The sequence below is a fragment of the Engystomops pustulosus genome, chromosome 3 (genome assembly GCF_040894005.1).
Source record: "Engystomops pustulosus chromosome 3, aEngPut4.maternal, whole genome shotgun sequence".
NCBI lineage: Eukaryota > Metazoa > Chordata > Amphibia > Anura > Leptodactylidae > Engystomops > Engystomops pustulosus.
In genome coordinates this window covers 47,339,615-47,367,200 of record NC_092413.1, presented here as the reverse complement: position 1 = coordinate 47,367,200, position 27,586 = coordinate 47,339,615, and the positions used below count along the sequence as shown (strand labels likewise).

Below are 27,586 nucleotides of genomic sequence, written 5' to 3'. Positions count from 1 at the left end.
ATGATTATTAGGCTAAACGGTGAACACGAAAAAAAAAAAAACCTCAAAAAATCCAGTACAGAATTGATGCTTTTCTACTCATGACCTCAAAAACAAGTTCCTAAATTTTCAACAATAGTTGATACCAACCCCAAAATGGCAACACTGGTAAAAGCATCTCATCCCGCAATAAAAAAATGCCGTCACGTGGCCCCAATAACGAAAAAGCGAAAATTTTATAGCCTGCAAAAGGGGCCAATGAGGAAACTAAAATCCTGGCAGCTGCAGGGTGCTTCGTCCCTTCTGCGCCTTGCTGTGCGCCCATAAAACATATAACGGCCACATGTGAGGGGTCTCTGTACTCAGGAGAAATTGTAGAACAAATTGTATGGTGGGTTTTCTCTTTTTATCTTTTGGAATTGTGTAAATTTTAGGGCTAAATGAACGTATAACCAACAAAATTTGACCATTCTAAATTTCACCTCCGTTTTGATTCAATTACAATGAAGATCTCAAGGGGTTAACGATCTTCCTAAAATCTGTTTCTGATAGATTTGAAAATGGGTTGGTTATATAGGGGGTTAAGATGCTAAATATGTAAAATTTCATTCAAAACGGTATTTATCCCCAAAATGGTCAATTCTGAAAATATGGAAAATCGATATTCGATTTGTAAGCCGTGTGACATCAAAATAAATTATCCAGACATTTAAAAAAATATGAAAATTTAAAGTAGATACAGTATATGGGAAATGTTATTCAGCAACTTATTTAGGTGGTAAATCTATCTGCCTGAAAACGCTGTGATTTTGAATTTCGAAAAATTCATCATTTTTTCTTAAGTTTTTCGTTTATTTACAAAAAAAATCAGCCAACATTTACCACTAAAATGTAATACAACATGTGGGGATTCTGTGTCTCAGAATCATTTTGATAAGTAAGTGTTCAAAAGTTATAACCATATAAAGAGACGCAGGTCAGAATCCAAAAATTGGGACTGAGCCTTAAGCTACAAAATGGCTGCGTCCTTAAGGGGTTTATTTTGTGGGGTGACTCCAAATCCAGGCCTCCATTGGTTAATAAATTTGATTCCCATTGATGATTTTGTTGTCAGCACATTCAACTTTGTATAGAACAAAGTATTCAATGAGAATATTTAATTCATTCATTCATTCATACATGGTTTTCTCATTATCTGACAAGAAATTAGAATATGTTACAAAACACACTGCCATCTCCACAATATATTGGAAACCTTCTATTTAAGGGAAGGTTTTCACTGTGCTTTTAAGGTAGTGTAGATACTATGTAGAAAGGTGCAGATAAAAGTGTTTTAATTATACTCACATCTTTTAAAATGCCGTATATACTTGAGTATAAGCCGAGACCCCTAATTTTAACAAACTGGGGGTGGCAAATGCATTGGTCACAGCCTCCCCGGTATATAGCCAGCAAGCCCCCTGTAGTATATAGCCTGCAGCCCCTGCTCCCAATATAATGCCTGTAAGAAAACAAACCGTGTACTCCCCTTTTGACATCCATCACAGGCACCATGACGTCCGCTGTTGACATCAGTGTGTGCCGATACTGGCGCACATAGAACGTCAGCGAGCGACTGACTTCACAATCCCTGCGACAGTCTGCATGGAACATGGAGACAATGTCGGAACATCGCTGTATAGAAGAGGATCTGCCGGGGGGCGTCGGGAGGCGAGTACACTGTTTATTTTCTTGACTCGAGTATAAGCCGAGGTAAATTTTTTCAGCACATTTTTTGGGCTGAAAAACTCAGCTTATACTATAGTATAGTATAAAGCGCTCTGTATTTTAATCAGCCAGACAACAGCGTCAGTGCGCAACTTTTTGTTTTGCAAGTTTAGCTTTTTCCAGAGCAAGAAGGAACCAACCGGATTGTATACAAAAGAGAAAACTGTTTAAAGCTCCCTAATAGTGCAGCGAAAAACTAACCTCAAATAGAAGACCTGGATTTCAGAGATACTGTGGATATAGCAGCTTGGCATTATTGTAAAACACAAATTGTTTTTGTTTCTAATGAAATCAGAGTAAACCTTTCCCGTTTAAGGTCAATTGGGATTACCAAAATCATTTATATATGCCAAATGCTAGAATAACATGGGAGCATTTTTAATGCCAAATATGAATAATTTTGGTAATCTTAAATTGAACTTAAAAGGGAAAGGTTTCATGTCAGATGGTGAGGAAAAACACAAATATTTGTCTTTTTTATAGTATATGTAAAGTTCTTGTTTCAACTGCACATACACCACATGAACACTGCAAGCTGATAACCACCAGAGACTCTCACCTCATTATATGATGACAGATAGAAAAGTATAAATACGCTGATCTACATCTAAATATATATGGCCAAATATATCTTGTTGTAATCTTCACAAACCCAAGATATCCATCAGGTAGAAATAGAAGTGGCTCTGGTCAGATGGATGACGCCGGAAAAGTGGATGAATACAGAGATGTCTCCTGGAAGTCACTACATTGTTTTGTAGATGCAAATGTCAACAGCAATTTAATTAGGTAAATCTCTCTTCAGCTGTTGCATTGCGTTTTAAAACGCATGCGTTAAAAGCCATGTGTGAACACATCCTGAGTGAGTGTGGAATAATATCTCTGCAAGTCAGAGCGATTGGAAGAGAAGCCAAATTCAGGTTGAGAATCGTGGAAGAAAATCGTCCTTGTATTGTACTGTACCCTTGGGACTGTTCTATTGGAAATCTGGGTCCTCTAGCATCTAGCAGCTTTGGTGGGTGGAGCGGTTACTGTACATAGGTGGCTCTCTATTCATTTCTATGTGAATTTCACCAGAAATATGCACAGCCAGTTCCCTACTGGAAAGTAATCCAAGGGTCTGTTCTCCTAATGGGTTACCATAGTTTCAAATTCAGCATTTTACTTTTTATTGTAAGAAGGGTGGAGTAAATAAGTTACTTGTATGCGGGTCCAAATACGTATTGTAGTTGAAATTGCTGGAACAGAAGTTGTGCTTTCAATTACTTTTTGTACAAATTCAAGCAATGTCTGAAAATAATTACTTTTTAACCACATCTTTTGTATGTTTCTTTTTTTTTCCCTAAAAGTATTTCTTCTTAGGACAAGGCTTTACTAATATTACAAGATAACAGTGCAGAATTGCCTTATAGCTACTATTACTTTAAGAGATTTTTTTATTATAAAAAAATACAGTTAAAGGGGCCTGGTTTTGGTGCACAAATCAGAACATGGGAAACTCCCCACAGACGGGTGTGTGAATGCACCCTAAGGCTGGCGCCACACAGGGCGCTTTGTCTGCGCTTGCAAACGCAAACGCAGACAAAGTCGCGCCCACCGGGGCGGGCCTCGGCCCAATCGCATTGGCGTTTCTATGGAAACGCCTGCGATCGGGAACGAGCCGCCGGTGTTTTGCGTTAATTTAACGCGAAACACCGGCGGCTCGTTCCCGATCGCAGGCGTTTCCATAGAAACGCCGATGCGATCGGGCTGAGGCCCGCCCCGGTGGGCGCGACTTTGTTTGCGTTTGCAAGCGCAGACAAAGCGCCCTGTGTGGCGCCAGCCTAAGGGTGAAGACACACATGGCGTTTTTGGGCCGTTTTTACTAAGTGCGTTTTCAGATCGTTAAAAACGCATGCGTTAAAAAAAGCATCAGTTTTTTAAAAACGCATGCGTTTTTGTCCGTTTTTCCGAAATTGTGCAATGAAAAACGGACAAACGCAGACAAAGTCGCGCCCACCGGGTCGGGCCTCGGCCCGATCGCATTGGTGTTTCTATGGAAACGCCTGTGATCGGAAACGAGCCGCTGGTGTTTTACGTTTTGCGCCCGTTGGGCGCAACTTTGTTTGCGTTTGCAAGCGCAGACAAAGCGCTACGTGTGGGGCCAGCCTTAGGGTGCTTTCACACACCCGTCTGTGGGGATGTATACGTGACCGCATATATGTCCCCATAGACAATCGCCGCCGTACAGTGCACTGTACCCGGGAAAAGATAGAGCATGCTCTGTCTTTTCCCATGTGTGCGTTAACGCATCTTTTAAATACAAGTGTTAACAGCTTTTTAATTAGGCAAATCTATCTTCAGCTGTTGCAATGCGTTTTTAAATGCATGCGTTAAACGTGACATGTGCCCGAACCCTCAGTAAAACGTGCAGTAAACGCAATGGTAACCAAATGTCTGATAACGAGTGTAGCTTTTCAATGGAGTTTAAAATCACAAGCAAAACACTGGGTGAGAACGTGGCCTCTGGCTCAGGGTCCGGTCACACACATTTACTAAGGGTCCTGCGGCCGCGATTCCCTTGGGTTTTCCCGAATATTTCCGATTTGCGCGGAATTGCCCTGGGTTTTGGCGCACGGGATCAGATTGTGGCACATCGGCGCCGCAACAAATCTGGGGGTGTGGCCAACAGACAACCCGACAGATTAGAAGAAACCGCGGAATTTTAAAAAAGAATTGTGTCGCAAGATCAGCACCGCCGGACCTCGGTGCAGCAGCGACACCTCCTGAATAACGGGTGCACGACCTTAGTGAATCCCGGCAGACCCGATTCCTTGACGGACAACGCGCAGGGTCGCGACTGGACCTGGTCAGTAAATGTGCCCCATTCTGTCAATGGGGCAGATTTATCAAGCAGTCTGAAAGTCAGAATATTTCCAATTGCCCATGGCAACCAATCACAGCTCCCCTTTAAAATATTCATGAGCACTGGTGAAATGAAAGCTGAGCTGTGATTGGTTGCCATGGGCAACTGGAAATATTCTGACTTTCAGACTGCTTGATAAATCTGCCCCAATGTGTTTTGAAGCGCAATGCAATTGGAGCAGGGAAAGGCTTGTGCCACAAGCTCCTCGCTGTTCTGTTTGCATTTTGTTTGAAACGCATTACAGCAGAATGTGTGACCGCACCCCTAAGCCATCCTCTTCTTCCATCCCTGATTGACCACCACTCCTCTAATGAAGTGGTGATGGGTATTAGCTCTAGGAGTGATGGGGCTGTAGCCCGGGTGGGGAATATATGATAACATGGCACAATAGCCAGCACCCTCCTGTAATAACATATGTTGGTAGTGTTTTACCTGTTAAAAAAATGCCACTTTTAGCCAGTTTCAAGGTGCATTCACATGTGGTGTTAATGCATGTGTTTTGAAACGCATGACAACAACTAAGACTGATTTACCTAAATAGCTGTCAACGTTGTATTTACAAAATGCATGTGTTAAAGCGATGTTTATGTATGTGTTAATATCATGTTAACACATGTTTTTGTTAACATGTTAGCACATGTGTTTGGTAAAGGCATTGTTGACAGCATTGTAATTAGGCAAATCTCTTCTCAGCTGTTTTGATGCGCTTTAAAACACATGTGTTAACGCAAGGTGTGAATGCGCCCTCACACAAACGACTTTGATCTGTCAAATTTCACTGCATGTGCTGGCTGAGATGACTGTTCTGGACGCTAAGCAGCCAGAACTGAACGTGTGCGTATCCGGAGGGAGAAAGGAGGACCTTGTCGCCGCATGGGGTCTGAGCGTTTCTCCTTCTGCGTGCAGGGTCGGAGAGGAGATAACAGATGCATTGAGCATGTCCCGGATTTCGGACGAGATTGCAGAGGACGGGGAGGCAGGGCAGGAATTGCCTGAAAAGAGAAATGTAGGCGGAGTTTTGATGACTCACCTGGCCGGAGGCTGGGTGCATGCTTGACTAGTGGACCCCGAAGCCCGTCCTCCTGACTAGTAGATTACTTGGAATGTAAGTGATATTTCAGCATGCGGCCGTCCCACCAGCATTATAAGGATATACCTAGACAGCATTTACTACACCCTACAAGGTATGTTTAGGGGTTTAACAGGCGCACTGCTGGTGACAGGTTCTCTTTAAAACTCCAGATGGTAAATACTGACCAGAATCCAGCAGTGTGAAACTGGTCGGTTTTGACCACAAATGGACAATCCAAGATCCTGATATGGCAATCAAACCCAACCAAAATTAGAATCTGCACATGGAAATCTAATTTGAGCATTTGTTGCTGTACAACCCAAAGTCTCACCCCCACTATTTCACACAACAAAACTTTTTGGCAGGTTCCATGTATAAGATTATTCACACAAGTTCCGTATTAACCTCATGCAATGGCTAAAGGAGATAGTAACTTGTGTGTGGATTGACCCTAAGCTCACTCCCAATGCAGAACCCATGGCTTTTACTCAGTTTGAATGGGATGTTTTCTGTGCAGTGACTTGTAGCCTGGTCGTCAGTGAATGTGTTAATATGAGCATTGCCAGAATCCAGAGCCGGTTTAATGTTTCACTTGGGCTGACCGCAGAGGAAGCCTTTCTGGTTAATAGTGAGTTGGGGGTTTTAGGATCCAGTTGAGATTTAACAGTAAAAAGTTAGAGAGTTGTGAGGTTTCATTTGTTTGCTTTGGCCCCGTCTTTCTCTGGGAGGTTAATGCACATTCTTAAACCCAGCACAGGATTATTTTTTTCTCCCTCTGCCTTCCTGCCTGGTAGGGTTTTTTTTTTTTTTCTATTCCCTTTATGTGTATTTCCATCCTGGATCATTTATGCAGAAATCTGCCTCACATGTGCTCTTTTCTTCACTTTCTTCAGAGCCTCAAGTCGGATGAAGAAGCGGAAATCGCCAAGGAGCCTCAGATTGAAAACTTTGAAGCACAAGGTAAGTAAAGTGACTCTCACGGGATATGAGGCACCGCTGCTGAATGAGTTTATGCTGTTCAGGAATTATATGCAGTGTAGTACTAGCCATGGGGAAATGTGTGACAGCTAGAAATGACTAATACATATGCATGACATTGCCCTCTGACCTCCGACTCCGGAATGTCTTACACTTTGAAAAAAGAGAGAAATGAAAATTGTTGCAGGTGCTTCAAGTTCAAACTACATTGACAGCTAGCGATACATTTTGCATCCATTTCCGAATTTCTGTCTGTCTTAAGGTGCTGTGAATGAGACCCTTATATTGTATGAATATTTGCCTAATCAAACAATTGTTAACACTTGCGTTTACAAAAAACAACTGTTAACGTATTGTTAACACATGTGTTAATATTGTGGTTAACACATGTGTTTGTTAACGCAAGCGTTAACCTTTGCGTTTTGTAAACGCACGTTTTAACAGCTGTTTAGGCAAATCACTCTTCAGCTATTCCAATGCTTTTTTAAATGCACGCAGTAAACACGACGTGTGACCGCACCCTTAAACCAGGAGGGTGCCGTCGCACGTCGCATTTAACGCATGCATTTAAAAACTCATTGCAACAGCTGAAGAGAGGTTTGCCTAATTAAACACAACCGTTAATGCATTCTTAACCCGTTTTTATGCCGTTTTTAAGCAGTCTGTTAAAATGGATTAAGCAGTATTCGTAGATAAACCGGTCCAAAGCAGCCAAACTCTTTGTAAATGGTCAAAAACGGATGCGTTTTAAAAACTCATTCATTTTTAAACGGACTAAAAGCACATGTTTAAAAACGGACCAGAAACGCCACGCATGGCATCGCCCTAAGCAAAAAACTGATGAAATAACTGTGATTTGATTTGGCCATAATTTACATATTCTTAAAAACCACATTGGAAAAGAAATATATGCATTTTTGATTCACTTAAACGTGGTCTTTTTTAGAGACTCCGTGCTCTTGAATTGCGTTTAGAAACATAATTTAAGAGAAAGCGGAATGAGATCTGACAATTTTTATCAATCTTCCATTAGCATGGAAGATTCCTCTAGCGTGGCGTTTGTAAGGCGCCGCTAGCCCACAGGGGACGGACTTCGGCCCGATCGCATATGCAGTTCCAGATGAATGCAATGCATGATCGGGTTATCGATCGCATTGCAGATGAACGCAACGCTAGCAGCACGTGTGACCGCGGCCTCAGGGTGATGCCACACGTAGCGTTTTTGGTCCCTTTTTAAGCATGTGTTTTCAGTCCGTTTAACAAAGTATCTGTTTTTGACCATTTATCATGCGTTTGGCAGGACAAAAATGGTCAAAAAACCGCATGCGTTTTAAAAATGCATGTGTTTTTTAATGGACTGCTTAAAAATGCATACATTTAAAAATGCACTGCAACAGTTAGAGATATTTATCTAATTCAATTCATGTTAACATTTGCATTTACAAAATGCAACAGTGAATGCATTTAACTCCACGTTAACAAACAGAAGTGTTAACACAATGTTAACATATGCATTTTGTAAACACAAGTGTTATCAATTGAATTGGGAAAATCTCTCTTCAGCTGTTAAAGGGCATTTTGAAATGCATGCATTAACACCACGTGTAATCGTACCCATAAATGGATGAAAGACCGATACAAACAGGAAAGCTTTCATTTGTATAAGTGTTTTTAAATTAAAGGATCAGTACAGAAGAAAACAAAACAAAGCATAACCGTACTGTCAAAAGCAAGTGGCCTTACAACAATAAGGATCACTCTCTGTAGGGCCATAATCAAACATATTTCATCAGTTTTTTTACACCGTATCTATATGTAATATCCTCTTCAGGCCTTGTTCACACACAGCGTTTGTATTGCTTTTGGAGGAGTTTGGCTCAAATGCAGTTCATGTAAAAACCCTGAAATAAGTGCAATTTATGGCGTCTCAGATTTCCCCCTTACGCTACACCACACCTGGTGACCATAGCCTGTGTCGCCTACAGCTCAATGTACAACTGCCCTGCCGCTTACAGATTGCCTCCAGACACAGCATGTGTGGGGTGCAGTGGACACATCATGATACATCCCATCCCATGATACACTCCATAACCCTTTTTCCATGTGTTTTTTTTGTTTACATGCAAAACTACACATGCTCATTAAAGATTGGGCAGAACCTCTCCCTGTGGCATTTGCATTGCATTTCTAAATACGATTCAAGCACCATGTGTGTGACCATAGCCTAACTGTGAATGCTATACAGGCAGACCTGGGGTTATGTACAGGATAGGCTCTTTAGGTTTGTTCTTAAGTTGATTTTGTGCTGAACAAGAATTATCAATAAAACTTCATTACCGCTGATCATTGCAGCCTGGGACTAAAATAAAGCATCTAGAGAGCTTCACCAGAGGTCACATTGGGAAGAGAGGTCTGTCTGTAACTAGGGGTCGTCTGCAAGTCTTTGATATGCCACCTGCACAAAAAAGTGCAGTTTCACAAGACGCAAACAATAGTCCCGTGTGTCATCGGCAAGTGGGCTCAGAAGACCATTGAAAATGACTTAGTTATGCACATCTATCACCTATTAAAAATAAAATACAATTCCATATAAACATTACTTGTGGTTTTATAGCATTTCAATAATCGCCATCAAAACATGGACGCCCAGGCCAGGTAGGAACTATAGCGAGGGCTCTTGTTCCTTGTAGGACAACATGTAATTTAAACATTAACCAAAAATAGAGGTGTGGATGTACACCAATTGGCCTCAATTCACACGCAGTCTTGTTAACTCTGGTTTCAGTAACTGCAGTAACTTACAAAGAAAACTGTTAATTTGGTCTCTAAATAAATATAATGTATGTTACTGTGTTACTAATATAGCAGCATTAGTATATGTTATATATAACACATTTGACCCTTTTTAGGACAGCTGAGGACATGGAACCCAGGATTTTTTGACGGTCCCAGAAGAATTTCCAATGCTCATTGTGATATGACTGAAAACCAGGTGCGGGACATCTGGGAGGAGTTGGGTGTAGGACACAATGGATACCTCAACAAGCAAGAGCTTGCCACTGTGTGTAAGAACATTGGACTTGAAGATCTCTGTGATGAGGTATGAACTGTGTCATTTTGTTCCTTTTTATTCTCTGGTGTGTGTGTTTTTTTTTTTTTGTGCACATGACCATATATTGGAGGTGACATGTGCTAGCCATTTTCTTTTTTTTTGGCTAGCACACCTCACCATGTATTTTTCCATGGTGTTGTGTGTGACCGGGCTGGAAATTATAGTGAAGGTCTAATTCCAGTCCCAGTTTGCGGATCTGGCAGTCTTTTTCTATTGTCCCCAGCATGTGAGGTCTCCAGAAATAAGAGACAGCGAGCCACAAATATAAATACTGCTACATGTCTCACTTCACCTGGTTTTATGTTGTTGTACTGTTTGTGTCTTGTCAGGAACTTGAAGACTTATTTCATAAGCTGGACAGAGACGGAGATGGGAGAGTAAGCTTCCAGGAATTTCAAGCAGGATTGTTCAGCCACACACCGCTGCCTACTGCCTCCACCCCACTAAAGAGGAAACACCAGCTTTACCAGGTAGGTGGATATATACATCAAGCTCTACTTTCCGTTTCCACAATTACCAAATCTGAAGTTCTGCCCTGCAAAACACAGCGCATAGAGCCAGGGACAGTCGGGACCTGTAACTGTGCCATCTGAATGATGTGCCTGCTGTACCACACAAAGCATAGAGACTCTTTTTTTTTTTTTTTTTTTCCTGCTCCGGGGCAATGTGTGTTGCTAGACGATGTGCATGCTTGGCCACCCATCCAAACACTTCTGTGAGACGTCAAGGACGGCTATGTCTTATGCTAGTTTCAGTTGCACACAAACTGGTGGAAACGGGACCGTATGTTGGTCCTATCCCATGGGCTGCACATATTGCACATTGCATGTCCGTTTTTGATGTCCAAACTTAAAGTGGAGAAAAAAAAGAGAAGTCTCTCGCAATTATATATCCTCACCCATTATAATCCACGCCTTCTAAAACTGCATCAGAACACCTGAACGTGTGAATGCAGCCTTATAGTTTCATAAAAGCTTTTGGAGAGCTATCAAGTAAGTTCCCCCCATTCATGTGGAGAGCACTAACAGTGCGAAGAAGTTTTTGCATCAAGTTGATTCATCATTACACACCAGAAACTAAGCAACAATTAAAACATTGGATTTCTCCCAGTAAATCTGCTCCAAAGAAGGCGAAGGAGGTCCCATCGGCCGGAAAGGTCATGGCAACGATTTTTTGGAATGCGAACAGCGTCATCCTCATGGATTTTTTTAGAAAAAGGATGAACGATTACTGGACAATACTACAGTGAGTTATTGTACCACTTCGACAAAAAATTGAAGGAGACACGGCCCTATTTGGTGAAAAAGAAGGTGCTGTTTCAACATTATAACGCACCAGCACATTCATCCATCCCCCATATTCACCCGATCTGGCTCCCTGCAACTTTTTCTTGTTCCCTAAAATGAAGAAATGGCTCGCGAGACAAAACAAATTTAACGCAAACTAGGTCCTCACCAGACAGAGGTGCATTTTGGAGAGTTTGACAAATCGTATTTTTTGGAGGGGTTAAAAAAAAGGGCAGGAAAGTTGGGAGAAGTGTATCTTTCTAAAAGGGGACTATGTTGAAAAAATGGTGTCTTCATTTCTAACCGCCCTCATATATTGAAACAAAAAACACATGCTACTTATATTTGCTACTCTGAGACATTTCTCGTACACTAAGAATCTTCCTAAGACACAGTGATCACAGGACCACAAAATGAGATTAAAGTAATAAGAAAACTGTTTATCAGTGATGAAAGGTTGAAGAATACGGTAGTTTGCATCTGTTCCACTTTATTTTTCTATCTGTGCTTTGCAGGTGGAAGAGAATAGCCATAACACCGCCTCACAGTCTCTACTGTCGGGCTATGGGGGCTTCCATCTTTTCTCCAGCATTGATGATGGAAGTGGTTTTGGAAACCCGGAGCAGATCATGATCATATGGGAAGAGGAGGGAATTCAGGACAGCAAAGATATACTAATGGTAAGGAGCTGAATCTACTATACATTTGCTGGAAGACATGCCTTGCACATTGTACACGTGGTATGTTGTGGGGAGGAACCAGAGCTTTTATTTTGTGTCATTTTTTATATAGTTTGCGGTTTCTGATTGTTCGCAATAAATACACATCTATAGTAAAACATCTCCTATAGACCCCCTAATTGAGAGCACCACCCACTTAGCCAGAACATGTAACTGTAACTGCTATTATTCTTACAAGCCACCATCTTTGAGAAGACCACTTTTCAATGAAAGTTTGGGGAAGTGACTATTATTATTTTTAATAATAGTCACTTATAATTATTATTATTATATATTTTATATATTTCCCATGTGGTGTTTCCTTTAGAGTCTGGATTTCAACGTAGAGGAACATGTAAACCTTTTGGAGCTCACCACTGCTTTAGACAATGAGATTATTTCAACAAAAAACAGAATTTATCTTGCTACGTTGGCCTCCTACAAGCATGAGCTACATCACCAGCAGTAAGTACTATCCAGTTTGGGTCATGGATTATAGGCCCTGTTACTGTTGGTACTATTCACTATAGGACAGTATAAGGGGATTTGCCGCCCCCTGTTATAACGATTGCTATAGTCCCAGTGGTTGGACCCCCACAAATCACACATTTATCCCCTACCCTGCTTCTTTTATGGAAAAAGCCCATTAAAATCTCAGGCTATGAGATTGGATGTCAGCTGTAACTTGAAAATGTATTATTATTGTGACCATGTTATTTGCAGGAGCCAAAAGGAACAGATTATTAAAGAGAGAGACAAAGTTAAACAGGATCTGGATAGAGCTGAAAAGAGGAACCTACAGCTGGCTGATGAAGTGGATGACCATAACTCTGTCATGGAGAGTCTCAATGAGAGCAAGATCAAGTGGGTTATCGTGCTGTAGTGTACTATCTTGATACATCTTCTATCCTTTGGGTGCGGGTTTGCAAACGCAGTGCTAGGGTATAGGGGCTGGCTTCGGCACACGATCACTAAGCAGAACCCGTTGTCTTGCATTAAAACAATGCAAGACACCGGGTTCTGGTTACCGATCGCTTGCATTTCCATAGGAATGCATATGCCATCAGGCAGTTACCACACCCTTACCATACCTCTTCCCATCTAGAATATTGGGTTAAGTTTACATTGGAACTTTCTATGCTATTTTCTCATACCAGAGGGTACAAATGGTTCATAATTCCATAATGTGCGTTGCCTTAAATTGCACCAAAATGAACATCACATGTCCAGTTTTTCAGAGGCAGTTTTTGAAGCCTCATTCAGATCATTTTTTCACTCCACTCCGGTTTTGAACATCAGAAGCGGCATCTGAAAAACTGAACATGTGAACTTGCCCTAAAGGAAACCTACAATCACAATCAAGCATAGATAAACAACGTGCACTTTCCCATAAATCCAGGCACGGTGACTGTGGTAATCTTATGATATTTGTTATCCATGGCCTCCTTACTTTTAAAAATCCTTGGTAAAGCTTCACAGGCTGTTACATTGTCTCTCTCTTCCCCTACTGCACCCTCAGCACTTCCTCTCCTGCTGTAATCTCACTGCAGCAGAGGAAGTTCCAGCACACACTGGGAAGGGAAGTGCTCCTTGCACACTGTAACAGCCTGAGAATCTACACCACTCTATGAGCCCTTCTGGCTCATTGTCATCACTTTAAATTATGAAGGAAGGAAGCCATGGATAACAAATATAAGAATATTACATTATTAATGGTGCCTGGATCAATGAGTACGTCTCCCTGGTTTATCATGCTGATTGATAGATTTTCCATCAGATGAGTACTGCACTTGGCAGTGCCAAAAAAATGAATAGAGCAGCAAGGTGCATGTGTGACCAGCTACTCTTTTCTCTTGGGGGAACATCAAATCTCCTCTCCTGTTGGTCTGTTAATATGAAAAAACATTCTGTAACGGAATGCCACTTTATATCTGATATTACTCCATATTTGACATAATTCTTCATTGCAGTAAGATTGTGACCATTTTATATTACTTCTATTATGAATAACTAATAAAATATAATACACAGGGATTTGGAGCAGGAATACAAGCAGCGCCTTTCCATGGTTCGCACTGAGCTGGAAACTGAGAAAGATAATTTTCTACAACAGTATGAGCAGCAGAAGAAAAAGCTGGAGACGGATCTTTCTAATTTCCAGATGGAAGAAGCCTTTCTGAGAGAGAAACTGAGCCTGTCAATAAAGGCAAGAAATACTCTGCTTGACCCATCTGAACACCTTTGTGATGAATAATAACCTAGTAGTTGATACTAATTTCACATTCTACAACATTAAAATCACAGTTTTTTTCTTCTTCAACTTTTGCACCCTTTTTTTTTTTTAATCCCATTAACAACCAGGCTCATTTTAAATACCCTGTTTGTACAGTACCTAAAACTTTTGTTAATGTTGTCTGCAAGTAGAGGCGAACAGAGACCACTTTACTATTGTGTCCCCTCTCCCCCCATATTAATATTGTACCGTTCCACATTGTTTTGTGGGTCGACAAAATTATGGTGATTCTCTGCCATTTAAAAAAAAAAAAAAGTGCACCCCTTTTGTTAACACTTTAGCAAAGTATACTTTTGTCATGAAGAATCATAATACTACACACCGTATGGATATAAAATTCCAAAATCTTAGAGGAAACTACACCGATACACTGTTTATCTAAATGCTTAATATTAGGCATTCTGGATAAAACGGTGAAACACAATGAACAGTCGTATCTACAGAAATGTGAAATAACTTTTAACCTATGATCTCAGGGTGATGGTGTGAAAGTAGCAGTGAACTGGATCATTGATTAAGATGTTGTCTTATTACTAAGCACTTGGTGACTGCACTGAATTGAGATGTTAATTTTCATTCTCTTTATAATGTTCTATTACAGGAGAACAGCAGGTTACAAAAAGAAATGGTTGAAGTTGTTGGAAAACTATCTGAAGCAGAACATCAAGTATTAAAACTTCAAACAAGCATAGATAATATCCTAAAGGAAAAGGTATCTGCACCCAGGATTCGACCACCCTATAGATTATTGGCAATCAGATTGTTTTCCAATGATCAAGAAGCATTAGTAAAGGATATGCATGAAAAACAAATTAACGGAAAAAAACAGAGAAACTTATTGTGATGTTTTTTTTGTTTTTGAGCTAAATTCATTGAATTGAATAATAATGGAAAATTATAAAGTCTTTCTTTCATACACTTAGCTTAGATCTTAGACATGACAACATAAAATGCATTTTACACAATGAAATGAGACCTCAGATGTGTGATTATTGTACATGGGGTCATAATATTTAAATGTCTTGTGTGACAGAAATTGGTTGATCCTCATGGCGCTGAGTTATTCACTCAGGAGGAAAAATTTGCTGAGATCATCAGGCAGTATGAAATCCAGTGCCGGGTAAGTAGAGGAGATTTATTCTTTTTTTTTTTTTTCTTGTACTGTGCAATCGATAATCATCTTACTTGAAGAAGGATTTCCAGTTTTGATTGTTACTTTTAAAATTTCAACTTTCCGTCCATTAAAGGGGTTGTACCAACTTGTTAGTCCCTGCGCACACGGGAAAAGATAAAAAAGGGCTAAAACTGATTAGTGGGGTCCGACTGCTTGTAGAACGGTGGCTATTTACATTTATGATTTTTGGAATCTCCTGCACTCTCATTCCTGTCTAGGAGAGTGCTAGAGACAGCCGAGCAGCATTCCTATAGACAGTATATACAGGATGGAAGCTCGACCTGCCACTCCATTCTCCCCATTCTCGCAAGCCCCATTCCGGTGGGGCTTACAACGGTCGGACTACCGACCAATATTATTGTCCTCAATCCTGTGGAAAGTAGATGGCAATAGAAGTTGATGAGAATCTTTTAAGGCTTTGTTTACATCAGTGCTGAAGATTCCCTAAATAATTATGCCTAAAAGTAACAATTAGTACAACAAATGGTGAATACCATAACGGAAACCTGAGATACACATCTGTTAGTGTCCTTTATATGACTGATCCATCCATTGTCTTAGTACGTGGCTTTGACCACGGCTTTGCAGATCTTCTCTCAATATTGTACTATTTGACACTGCACAATGGAATTTAGACAATCGGTAAATACTTAAGCAGGTTTTTGGTGCCCATTTTCAGTTGTGTACATTTTAACATTTTGTGCAGGTTTCACTATGTCTCTCAGATACACTTCCAAGTCCATAGGTAATATAATAAAAATGCAATATATCTTTGTAATTAAAGGAAGAAAAACCAAAAACACATTTTGAATGAGGCCACTGAAGTCGATGATTTTTTGATAACATTATTGATGTGAGAAGTTGTATTAGCCTTCCATGACAAACATTTTTACTATTTGCAGCAAATTCCATTATCTACATTTATATGCTTTTTTCTTTTTTTTTCCCCCATAAAAAAATGTTAAATATCTTTCTGCCATGTTATTGGTATGGAAATGTAGAGGGTAAAGGTGAGCCAGAGTCTGTGTGAAGATCACTAACGTGGAGTGCTCCCGCATGTTTATATATACCTGCATATTCCTGTTTGTAAAATTTTGGAAATAATGCATGTACTCCTATAAGTTTGTACCAGTGTTTTAATAGAATAGATAAGGTCTCATTCACACCACCAGATGTGCTCATCTGGGCGAAGCACACTGCCAAAGTTAGGACCTCTCCGCACTGTGACCAGCTGTAATAAACCTCCATGGGGGAGGGCATCTGGCCCAAATTTGTGTGGCTAGATCATTGCCTGCCAAAATGGTTGTATGATTGGAGCCTTAATGCCTAGAAAACACTGGTTCTAGGGTCTATAGCAGTAAGAGTTCTGTATCACAATAAACATACAATAGACTAAGTAGAATAAACAGCATCCTAGATAGAGGCTCCTTCAAACATCCATAACAATCCATCAAACTGAATAGTAAATGATGCTCCAAACACATATAATCATGCAAAATTCTTTCTTGGTCCACTTGGAGATCACAAGGAACATACTGCAAACTGCTCTTTAACAATAACATCACTATCCATGAAAGACCAATATTAGTCCACTTAACACAGTTTTTGTGGAGACTGCGTTTAAAGAGAACCTGTCATGCAAAATAACCCCCCTAAACTAAATATATTTTCATAAACTGCCATTAGAGAGCATTGCCTCTATCCCTTCATTGTCCCTCTACATGCCTGTAAACCTAAGCAATGAGGTCCTAAAGCTGTATGCAAATGACCTGTGAAATGTCCAATGAAGCATTAGCATATTCAAGCTGTCCACCTTATTCATGAGTGGGAGGCACAGCCACACCCCCAGTGCATGACTGACAGCCTGTATAATGATGTGAGGCTGTATAATGATATGCTTCCTGGTGGCCACGCCCCCTGCAGCCTGTGTATGCATGTGTGTGTGTTTCGGAGAGATACAGCAGCTCCAGGCAGCCATGTTACAGCAGAACATGTCAGATTCATGTGTAGCTGATGTCTGTGTCTCTCACCTGTATATTAGGAGGATGCAGCACACACACTAGCCATGCTTTACTATACATTACACACAGACATGAGCAGGGGGAGGAGAGGGGAGGGGTGACAGGGGTGACATCACTGCCTCTGACCATGTGACCAGCCTCATTTACATGATAAAAAATGTGATTTTACAATGAATAATGTATGAAATAACTAGATAAAGGCTGGGATGGGATCCTTGTGAGCTGCTCCAACAGGTAGAGGTGACAGGACAAGTGACACAGACCTGATGACAGGTGTCCTTTAAACACAACCCCAACGTTTCGGAGAGACCTCCCCTTTCACAAGCATGCTTGAGATAGTGGAGGTCTCCCTGAAAAATATTGGGTGTGTGGTGAGTTGTAATGAACAATCTTAAACGCTATGTTCCTCATGATCTAAGTAGATAAAGAGAGAATTTTGCATGATTCCATGTGTGAAGTAAGCGTTCAGTACCAAAGTTCTGTTATCACAGTACGTAAACAGCGAGCCAGTTTAATAAAAATACAGTTTCATGTGACAAAAGTAGGCTCAATATTCAGAATCTTACTGGAAATTTAATTAATGAGTTTTCTCCTGCAGGAATTACGTGATCGGAATGATGAACTTCAGATTCAGTTGGAAACTCTCAGATCACAGCTCAGTGAGAGCAGATATTCTCGTTTATTGGCAAAGATGAAAGACAACAAACTGTTACATCATAAGACGAAGGATAAAATTGATGACGGCCATAGTAAGTCTGTAACATCCGTCCTAAACTCTGCTTCCTGGCTAATTCATCTGTCTCCTCACTTCTCCTCTCCTCTCTACCAGTCTCTCCATTACATTGCATAGGGAATTCAATTTAAAATACTAACCATGACTTACAGAGCCGTCCACAACCTGTCCCCGCCATATATTTCTGAACTATTCAGCCAATATCATCCCACACCTAATCTCTGTTCCTCACAGGACCTTTAGCTTCACTCTATTACCATCCGCTCTTCTCACAACCGTATCCAGGACTTCTCCAGTGCATCTCCCATACTCCGGAACTCTCTACCAAAATGTGTCAGACTGTCCTCTTTGAGGCTAACTGAGTATATTTGATGGTGAGCTTTGGAGAATACTAGTTCTCTTCGTCAGACATGATGTTATGCATGAAACAGAAAATTCACAGCATTTTATACACACTAAACAGTGATCATCAAAGGATATTAAAAAAAACCTCTAAAACAACAGATTGATAAAAACAGGGACATCTTATTTACAACAGGATGGCAATAAAAACATTAAAAACCTATGAGGCGAGACACATGAGCCCTGGCTCTTATCTGCTTGTGGCCTCCAGGTCAGAGGTAGGAGGTCATGAAGCTGGCATGAATGTTAAGACCACTTTGTAAGGTGTTGAATCTCCTCATTAATTTATACTAATATAAATTATAAAATATAAAGGCCTTTATGTTGGAGAAACAGGTCAGAGACTCCATCAACGTATGAACTCACACAGAGCTGATATTAAAAATGAAAGGAAAGATCTGCCAGTGGCTGCACATTTCTCCAGAGAGGACCACACTATGGAAGATTTGCAGATTACTGTTTTAATGGGACATTTTAAGACACAGAGGGAAAGGAAAGAATGGGAGTATAAATGAATGAGGAGATTCAACACCTTACAAAGTGGCTTTAACATTCATGCCAGCTTCATGACCTCCTACCTCTGACCTGGAGGCCACAAGCAGATAAGAGCCAGGGCTCATGTGTCTCGCCTCATAGGTTTTTAATGTTTTTATTGCCATCCTGTTGTAAATAAGATGTCCCCGTTTTTATCAATCTGTTGTTTGAGGTTTTTTTTAATATCCTTTGATGATCACTGTTTAGTGTGTATAAAATGCTGTGAATTTTCTGTTTCATGCATAACATCATGTCTGACGAAGAGAACTAGTATTCTCGAAAGCTCACCATCAAATATACTCAGTTAGCCTCAAAAAGGTATCGCCCGATTTCTTCACTCTTCTTCTGCTCTCCATGGCTAACACGGTACAAATCTACACTACTTCAGACTGTCCTCCACTTTCCAAACCTTCAAACAACCTGAAAACCCACCTGTTCTAGATTGCCTACGATACACTGTAACTGCTCTACTCTGCTCTCTCACCTTGTGTCTCCATCTTTACTCCCACGTAGATTGTGAGACATCACTATCAGGGTCCTCTTTCCACTTGTCTCCTGATTACTGTAGTTTTGTATTTCTACTTGCATTTGTTATTATCTCAATGTAATGTATGTGGACCCTTACTGATTGTACAGCACCATGGAATTAATGGTGATCTAGTAAGTGTAAATAATAATAATGCCCAGCAAAGTAAAATACCTGTATACCCCCAGTGTGTTATAAAGTGCCATAACCTTAGCTAATATTTACTACAGAAACGCCTACAAAGAAAGGGATATCCTTGAAGCCTAGAAGAAGTGCGTCCGCTGCAGGCTCCTGTGGTAAGTAACAACCACAGGATCAGTGGAACATGTCCGTAGGCTAGCTGATGGGTATTATAGATATAGATAGATGGTGCGTTCAGTGATCAGACTACCACCTGATATGTACATATTATAACTCTGTAGCTTCTGTTCTGTACAGATATGTATCTTTTCATTTTAGGGCTTCCACCTTCCACAATGAACATGGAAGTTGAGCTGACAAAACATCAGGTAAAAGAACTAGAGCAAGAAATCCAGGACCTCAAAATACAACTTGAAACTAAGGTGAGTGCAGAAGAGAGATATGCATTTTGTAGACCAGGAGCACATTTTAAATTTGACAACTGGATTTTACCTCCTGGTGCATGTCCCTCTAGTGACACACCCTGATATACCCCTTGCATATAGTTCTAGTCAAACCCATTTGTCGGTTTATTTAGATCAGTGATGGCGAACCTTTAAGAGACTTTAAGAGTGCCCAAACTACAACTAAATCCACTTATTAAAATGCAAAGTGCCAACATGGCAATTTAAGCAGTAACATGCTGCTACCTGTTTTGTCACCTCTTTTAATTGTATCAGTGTCCGGAGGACACCAATACAGTTGAAAGAAAGAAGTGGCCCAGAGCAGGAGCTTCAATAATAACACGGCCTTGTCTGCACCTCCTTGCTCCTACTGTAATCCCAGGCAGCCAAGGATGTGTAGCTTTAAAATAGCTCTAATCACAGCACATCCTAGGTGGCCAGGGACTGCAGGAGGAGATTTTGAGTCATGTCTGGAAACTCTGGGGTGATTGCCTGGGTGCCCAGAGAGTGTCCCGAGTGCCACCTCTGGCACACGTGCCATAGGTTCGCCACCAATGATTTAGATAGATTTTTTTTTTTTTCCTTTTGGAGACAGAGTGCCCAAACTACAACCAAAACCCACTTTTATGTCGCAAAGTGCCAACATAACACTTTGAGCAGTAACCTATTGATCTCTGCTGTATCACAAGTTTCAATCGTATTGGTGTCCTGAGGACACCAATACAATAGAAAGCAGGAGACATTTTGATTGTAGCTTCCCTCCAGTCTCCCCTGACCAGGAAGAATCAGGGGACCCAAAGCAGGAGCTCAAAAGATAATCCATCTCTGCCCACACCTTCTCGCTCCTCCTGTAGTCCTGGCAGCCAAGTAGGTGTCATTTTAAAATAGCACTGAGCATGACCTGGGCTGTCTTGGACTGCAGGAGGAAGCCTTGAGTACTCATCTGGTAAATTCTGTGCTGGGTGCCCCCAGAAAGGGCTCTGAGTGCCACCTCTGGCACCCGTGCCATAGGTTCGCCACCACTGCTATATATCATTCTTGATCTGTAATAGTGATGAAATACCTCTTGGCTCCTCTTTGTTGAATGTCAAGTCTAAGGATAGAAGCACATGTGGATTTCACAGACCGACCACGAGGCAAAGGATGATTGAAGGAGTCTTGTAAACGTGATTACATTTCGGTGATGTTGCTCCGTAGAAAAGGAGGGACTTTTTGTGACATATACAATATTGTGATGCACAAAGTCTCTCCACTGGCACTGTGGTTTGCCTGTGACATCCTGCCACTGCACAGTCCACAATTCGCTGACCAACCACGGTCTTGTCTCTGGGCTAAACTGTGAGGCAGCCTTAAAGAAGATGCATTATAAATAATCTAAAAGTTCACTTTTTTGCTTCAAAGAGTACACAGCGGAAATCGGAGGCTAAGCCTTTGGTATCTACTTTGCTTAGAAGCCACAGGTCAGTTCTTCTCGTGCAAACTGTTTGCACATGTATTTAAGAAGTTTCTGAGACACACGTGTCGCACACATTTATGTTGTGGCTGTACTATACCCAGATTTCTGCACACAAAGGGGCATTCTGGTGCTCAGTAAGACTGTGCGCCTAATTTAACATGCAGAGTCACAGAAGTGTATTTCACGCCCTATGTTGGTGCACTCTGTCGGAGCAGTGCAGGGGGCACTACATTCCTGCACAAAGGGCATCAGAAATCATGAATCTGGCGCACCCTGCACAAGCAAACTGCACATAGAGCAGTTTGCACAGTTTTTGATAAATGTTGGCCAATGTGTCAAGACGAGGTCCTTTTGCATGGCCTGTTGCACCCTTCATGGGGGATCAATGAAGGCCGTGATCTCAACTCAAAGAGAAAAAACAATTGTATTTACAATCATAGCCATAGAAAATTACTAGGGGTGTCAATTAACCGGATTGGCTGTTTGGCCACCATTCCGGCAATATGTCAGGGTCAGGTGGCCAAACCTGATCAGCCACCAATTGAGTCTTTGTTTCCATGTTGGTACAGGAATAGGCACTTAGAAAATCACTTGTGTTTCCTATCTACATAGGCCTATATATTAGAAAAACCATGTTAAGTATAGTTCTCTGACTTTTGTTAGTTTTGCTGAAAAACCTGGTTTAAATTTTTTAGGTGAACTATTATGAGCGTGAGCTGGAACTGGTGAAAGCAAACTTTGAAAAAGAAAGAAAAGACACTGAACAGAACTTCAAGCTAGAAATCACTGAGCTAGAGGAGCAGAAGGCAGACCTAGAGGAACTCAATACGAAGTATCAGGAGGTCATCGACAGCTTGAGAGAACAACTCCCCAAATCTGGCCACATCCAAGAAATGGAGAAAAAGTTTGAAAAGGAGAGAGCTGCAATGGAAGAGTATTATGCCAAAGAAATTTCAGCGCTGGCCCAGAGGTTGACCAAAGAGAAGGAACAGCTGGAGGAGGATCTAAGGAGGACACATCAGCATGAACTGCACTCCGTGAGGTCTGATATCACATATTTACTCTATGGTGTTCTAGAATAGACTAGAATTACTTCAAGATAGTCTTAGGACTTATGACTTGCTGGCTTCAGATGCTCGCTGGGGCCATCTTGCTTTCTGAGCTCCCTGTGTTGTAAGCAGCTGGACTGCTATATACTGATGCATGGTTATTTCATGGTGGAATGCTGCCCTTCATGCATGGCTTTATATGTTCTTTATGTATTTTGTATTAGTTTATGTACATTGTAGGACTGTATGTCAATAACCACTTAATCTGCACTTATTGTATGAGAGGTTTTCACCTTTCATATAAAACGCATGGCTATTTTACTGTCAGAGGAAGTATTCCATAACTTTGTCTCTCTCCCAGGAGAATCATGCTGTGCCTTACCACTGGTGCTGGTCACTTGTCACTGGTTTTATGGAGATATATTCTAGCTATATTAACATTGAACACCCTGTTTTGGCTAAAGATGTCGTCCTATTTTTTTACGTATAAGACCCACATAAATATTAAACATTTTTTTAAGTTTGCTAATATCTTTGCAGCAGTTTCTTTTTGTTGCTCATTTATTCCCTTTAATCTCTAAAAAAAGAGGATCTGTCACATTCCCAGATAAAAAGTAAAAAAATATTTTGTGCATCCATGTCTCTGGTAGGGCGCCAGTTATGTTTAGCCCTTAGGGTGTTAATTGAAGAAATATGGATTGTCTTCAGAGCTCAGGATCAGAATCTGGAGCTATAACTGTGTGATCCTTGCAACATCTTACAAGATCTTGTTCCTGTCTATAATCAGCAGAAAGGGATCTATGATCTTCAACTGGATGCCCTGGAGAATATCCAAGTGGTGGCAAGGCACAGCAGAGCTTGCTAATAACCCCAGGCAGCATGACCTTACAAGGGCAGTTCACATCTCGATTAGAGGAATAGAAGTCCCGGCACTCGTTGTCTTTAAATGCAGTTGAATTTATTTAGCGCATCAGAGCAGCCACATCACAGTAACAGGTAGAACGCGTTTCAACTTGTAACTCAAGCCTTTGTCAACTGTCAGGTAGCTACAAGCCGAAACGCGTTCTACCTGTTACTGTGATGTGGCTGCTCTGATGCGCTAAATATATTCAACTGCATTTAAAGACAACGAGTGCCGGGACTTCTATTCCTCTGAATTATATTGGCGTGTCCGGACCCTGACCACAGTTGGAGAAACGGAGTGCCGTCTATCTTCACTTGATCCCAGATCTCTATTAGGTCTTCATTTATTTCCTTCAATTATTGAAAGCCAAACCCAGGAGGGGTTCAACACATAGAACAGGTGCAAGGCTTTCCATTATAATTCACCTTAGCAGGGGCATAACTAGGAGAGGCTGGGCCCCAAAGCAATTACTGAATGGGGCCCATTCCCCTTAACAAAAATATACATATTTGTGCAATCACAAAGGTTTATACAATCTCACACACTTATACACACACAGTTCTACACTCCTACATTTCATACATACAAATTTATATAGTCACACGCATACACATTTTTACACATTTATGCACTCATAGATTAATACATTTGTATATACACATCAATACACACACTGTGTATGTGTATATGTATATATCTATCTATCTATCTATATATATATATATATATATATTATCATATTATAACACACAGTATATACAAACCTTACATAAACATTTATTCAGTATTAACACACCATTTACACACATACAGCATAAAGACAGATATACAGTATATACGCACCATATATACAAACATACAGTACTGTATAAAGATAGTCTATACACACATGCATGCCGTATATACCTCACATATAGACACACAAACGGCATATTCATACATACGTATAGTACCATGTACAGATATAGAGCATAGATGCACCCATCTATACATGTATACACTCAGACACACATGTATACATTGTGAGGCAGGTTGGGTGGCCCCTGACACTGCAGGCCCCATAGCAACTGCTATGGCTACTACCCCGGTTACCACCTGTACCTGGTCGCTTTCCAGTCGCTGGAAAGACTTACACCTGCTCTGTGTGTTGGACCACTCCTGGTTTAGTGTTCAAAATATCCGACAAAAATGTTAGAAGTGTGAATTAAGTGATCACATTTCAGGAGTGGGGTTGACCATGTGGGGTAAACGGTTACGGAGGAGCCCAAGAATATATGCTTGAGGAAGATTTATCAGAAGTCTCTGGTTACCTTGGGCAGCTAGAACAGTCCTTCTCTGAGCTTTATCAGAAGCGTCTGCGAGCAGAACGGTTCTAGTTGCCCATGGCATCCAATCAGAGCTCAGCTTTCATTTTCCCAGAGCTGTTCATGGAGTTAAAGCTGAGCTCTGATTGGATGCTATGGGCAACCAGAACAGTTCTGCTCTCATACACTTCTGATAAATTTCCCTCCGTAATAGAGTACAGAAATAATGGAAATCCTACCGCAGGCATCATGGATTAGAATGAACTAATGAATGTTGCTAGTTTTATGTAATTAGAAATGTGACTGTATCTCTTTGGCACCCGGATTGTCTCACAACTATCCCCCCATAAGCGTGCATGCTCTGATTTGCCCAAAATGCATGGTGGCTGCATGATACACTTCTCCATTTATCTGGTGGGGAGACAATCATTTTTCTAAGATTGTTATAACATCAGACAAAAGAGAAGGGTTGTTTCCTGACATCATTGGTGATTGGAAAATTAGCCGCTAGAGCTGCTGCTACTGTTACTGAAGAAGCCAGATGTCGCTCTATAAGCTTTCATAGGGAAGATGATGTAAAATATTGTACAAGGTTTAGGGATAATCGGCTACAGCTTTCTGCATGGATGTTATGCTCTCCATTGCTAAACTATGATCTGATGCTTTGTCTTCTCCCAACTGCTGCTTTTCTATTCTCTTTGCTGCTTTTACAATGTTTTATACATTCAAGTTTATCCAGACTTTGCCTTAAAAGGAATCTGTCACCATGGACCTCATTTTTACTAAAGACAGGTTGCAGAAGCCCATATGGCTTTCTACTTTATCTGAGCATTTGCAGTATAATAGAATTGTGAGTTATAACTTACCTTGCAACCTTACAGAGTCACTGGTGTAGTCCTAGGGGTTAGGCTTTGGTTTAGATGCATTTCCAAAATTGTGACCATCTGTGCTGCTCACTCTGCAGCTCTCAGCCCCCACTTTTATGCTCCTGTACAGTAGTGATGTGTCATTCGCAAACAAGCCGGCTTTAAGAGCTGGCTCTCGTCTTTCACAAACAATAGTGAGCTTGTTTGCGATTTACTAAGAAGAGCCGTAATTCCCATCACTACTGTACAGCTCCTTCCTCCTGCTCCTTCACAGAGCTCACAGCCTGGTGAGTTGACCTTGGAGAGGGAGGGAGGAGCACAAAGGGCTGATCAGTCTGCAGCACAGACAAGTCGCATCTTTTTTTGAAATGCATCCAAACCAAAGCCCAACCCCTGGGACTACACAGAGGATTCTCTCAGGGTGCAAAAGGTAAGTTCTAACACACAATTATGTTGTAAAGCCACTGCTTGGAGAAGGTAGAAAGGCATATTTGCAATGCAGCTTTAATGGGTTTTTGCAACCTGTCTTTGGTGAAAATGAGGTCCCTGGTGACAGGTTCCCTTTAAAATTGCATTGAAGATGCTTTCATCAGTTTTGATCATAGAAAGCTTCAGACTGTGTTAGGTATTGGCCCTGGTGATCAGTGTGTGTTTTTAGTAGCAGGACTGTGAAACATGCATTTATATTCCAGGATTGTAGCTACACTGGGGGTCATTTACTAAGGGCCCGATTCGTGTTTTCCCGACGTGTTACACGATTATTTCCGATTTGCGCCGATTGTACCTGAATTGCCCCAGGATTTTGGCGCACGCGATCAGATTGTGGCGCATCGGCGCCGGCATGCGCGCGACGGAAAACGGGGGGCGTGGCCGAACGAAAACCCGACGTATTCGGAAAAACCGCCCCATTTAAGAACGGAAAATGTGTCGCTCGGGACGCGCTTACCTTCACTCAGCCCGAGCCGGTGAACTCTAGCGCGTTCAGATGCTTTTCAGCGCAGCAGCGCCACCTGGTGGATGGCGGAGGAACTACCTTATTAAATCCCGTCCGGACCCGGATCCAGCGCAGAGAACGCGCCGCTGGATCGCGAATGGAGCGGGTAAGTAAATCTGCCCCAGTGTGTGTGTGTGTGTGTGTGTGTGTGTGATCTCTTCACTGAACATACTGCACCCACTCCCACCCAAGTAACTTCTGTGGTATTCAAACAGAAGCTGATAAAATAGTGGAAGGAGCTGTTGTATCAGTACATTGGTGCACTGGTGTGAGAGATCTCTTTAGTGACAATCCTGGAATATAAATAAATTTTTTACAGTCATGCTGCAACTAATAGATATTTTTTTTTCACCAGATACAAAATGCTAAATGACCTCCCTCGTTTCATTATTGCTATATTCCTGATCAATTTGGTGTATTTGCATGGTTTTTCTCTTTGTTAAATCTGTGCGCCCCTTATAAGAGGATCTATCACCCGAATATTGGCTCAGCGACCTACCCCACCTCAGTAATAGCAGTGTTAAACCACTAGCTGTGTCGGAACATACCGATAAGCAAGGAAACAATGCACTGTGATGGCCCTCACAATGCCGGACCAAGCTTACAGCGGTCTGGTGTATTCATGAGGGGAGTTCTGAGGCTCCCCCCTCTCTTCAGCTTCTTCCCTCGGATCATCCCTCCCACATCATAGGCCAGTGGTGAATGGCGCATGAAACCTGACAGTCCTCGGACCTCCCCCTCATGGACGTTCTGAGGGCTGTGTAGTGCAGTGTTCGCTAGTTTGATCGGTACATTCTGATAAAGCTAGTGGCTTAACACTGCTATTACTTGGGTAGGGCTAGGGGGTGGCTTACTTTAGTAAGTGCTCCCTGAGCCAATATTCAGGTGACTGGTCCTCTTTAGAAGATGTTGCCTGTGGATTGTATGG

The 27,586-nt window shown here is 41.4% G+C and overlaps 1 protein-coding gene across 8 annotated transcripts in view; it reads left to right on the top strand.

The window, feature by feature from the left end:
• The window catches only part of NINL (ninein like), an 81,950-nt gene that overhangs the window by 36,739 nt on the left and 17,625 nt on the right, over positions 1-27,586 (top strand). For 5 of the 8 annotated variants that reach the window (XM_072140700.1, XM_072140699.1, XM_072140701.1 and 2 more), the window contains exons 5-17: positions 6,617-6,683; positions 9,611-9,801; positions 10,143-10,283; positions 11,615-11,779; positions 12,147-12,283; positions 12,542-12,682; positions 13,850-14,024; positions 14,713-14,823; positions 15,145-15,231; positions 17,905-18,055; positions 19,732-19,797; positions 19,961-20,064; positions 22,237-22,583. In XM_072140700.1, the coding sequence (XP_071996801.1) occupies positions 6,617-6,683; positions 9,611-9,801; positions 10,143-10,283; positions 11,615-11,779; positions 12,147-12,283; positions 12,542-12,682; positions 13,850-14,024; positions 14,713-14,823; positions 15,145-15,231; positions 17,905-18,055; positions 19,732-19,797; positions 19,961-20,064; positions 22,237-22,583 (1,883 nt within the window). Of the gene's footprint in view, positions 1-5,601; positions 5,836-6,297; positions 6,514-6,616; positions 6,684-9,610; positions 9,802-10,142; positions 10,284-11,614; positions 11,780-12,146; positions 12,284-12,541; positions 12,683-13,849; positions 14,025-14,712; positions 14,824-15,144; positions 15,232-17,904; positions 18,056-19,731; positions 19,798-19,960; positions 20,065-22,236; positions 22,584-27,586 lie in introns of those variants that run through there. The other 3 variants (XM_072140704.1, XM_072140702.1, XM_072140703.1) reach the window with 3 other exon arrangements.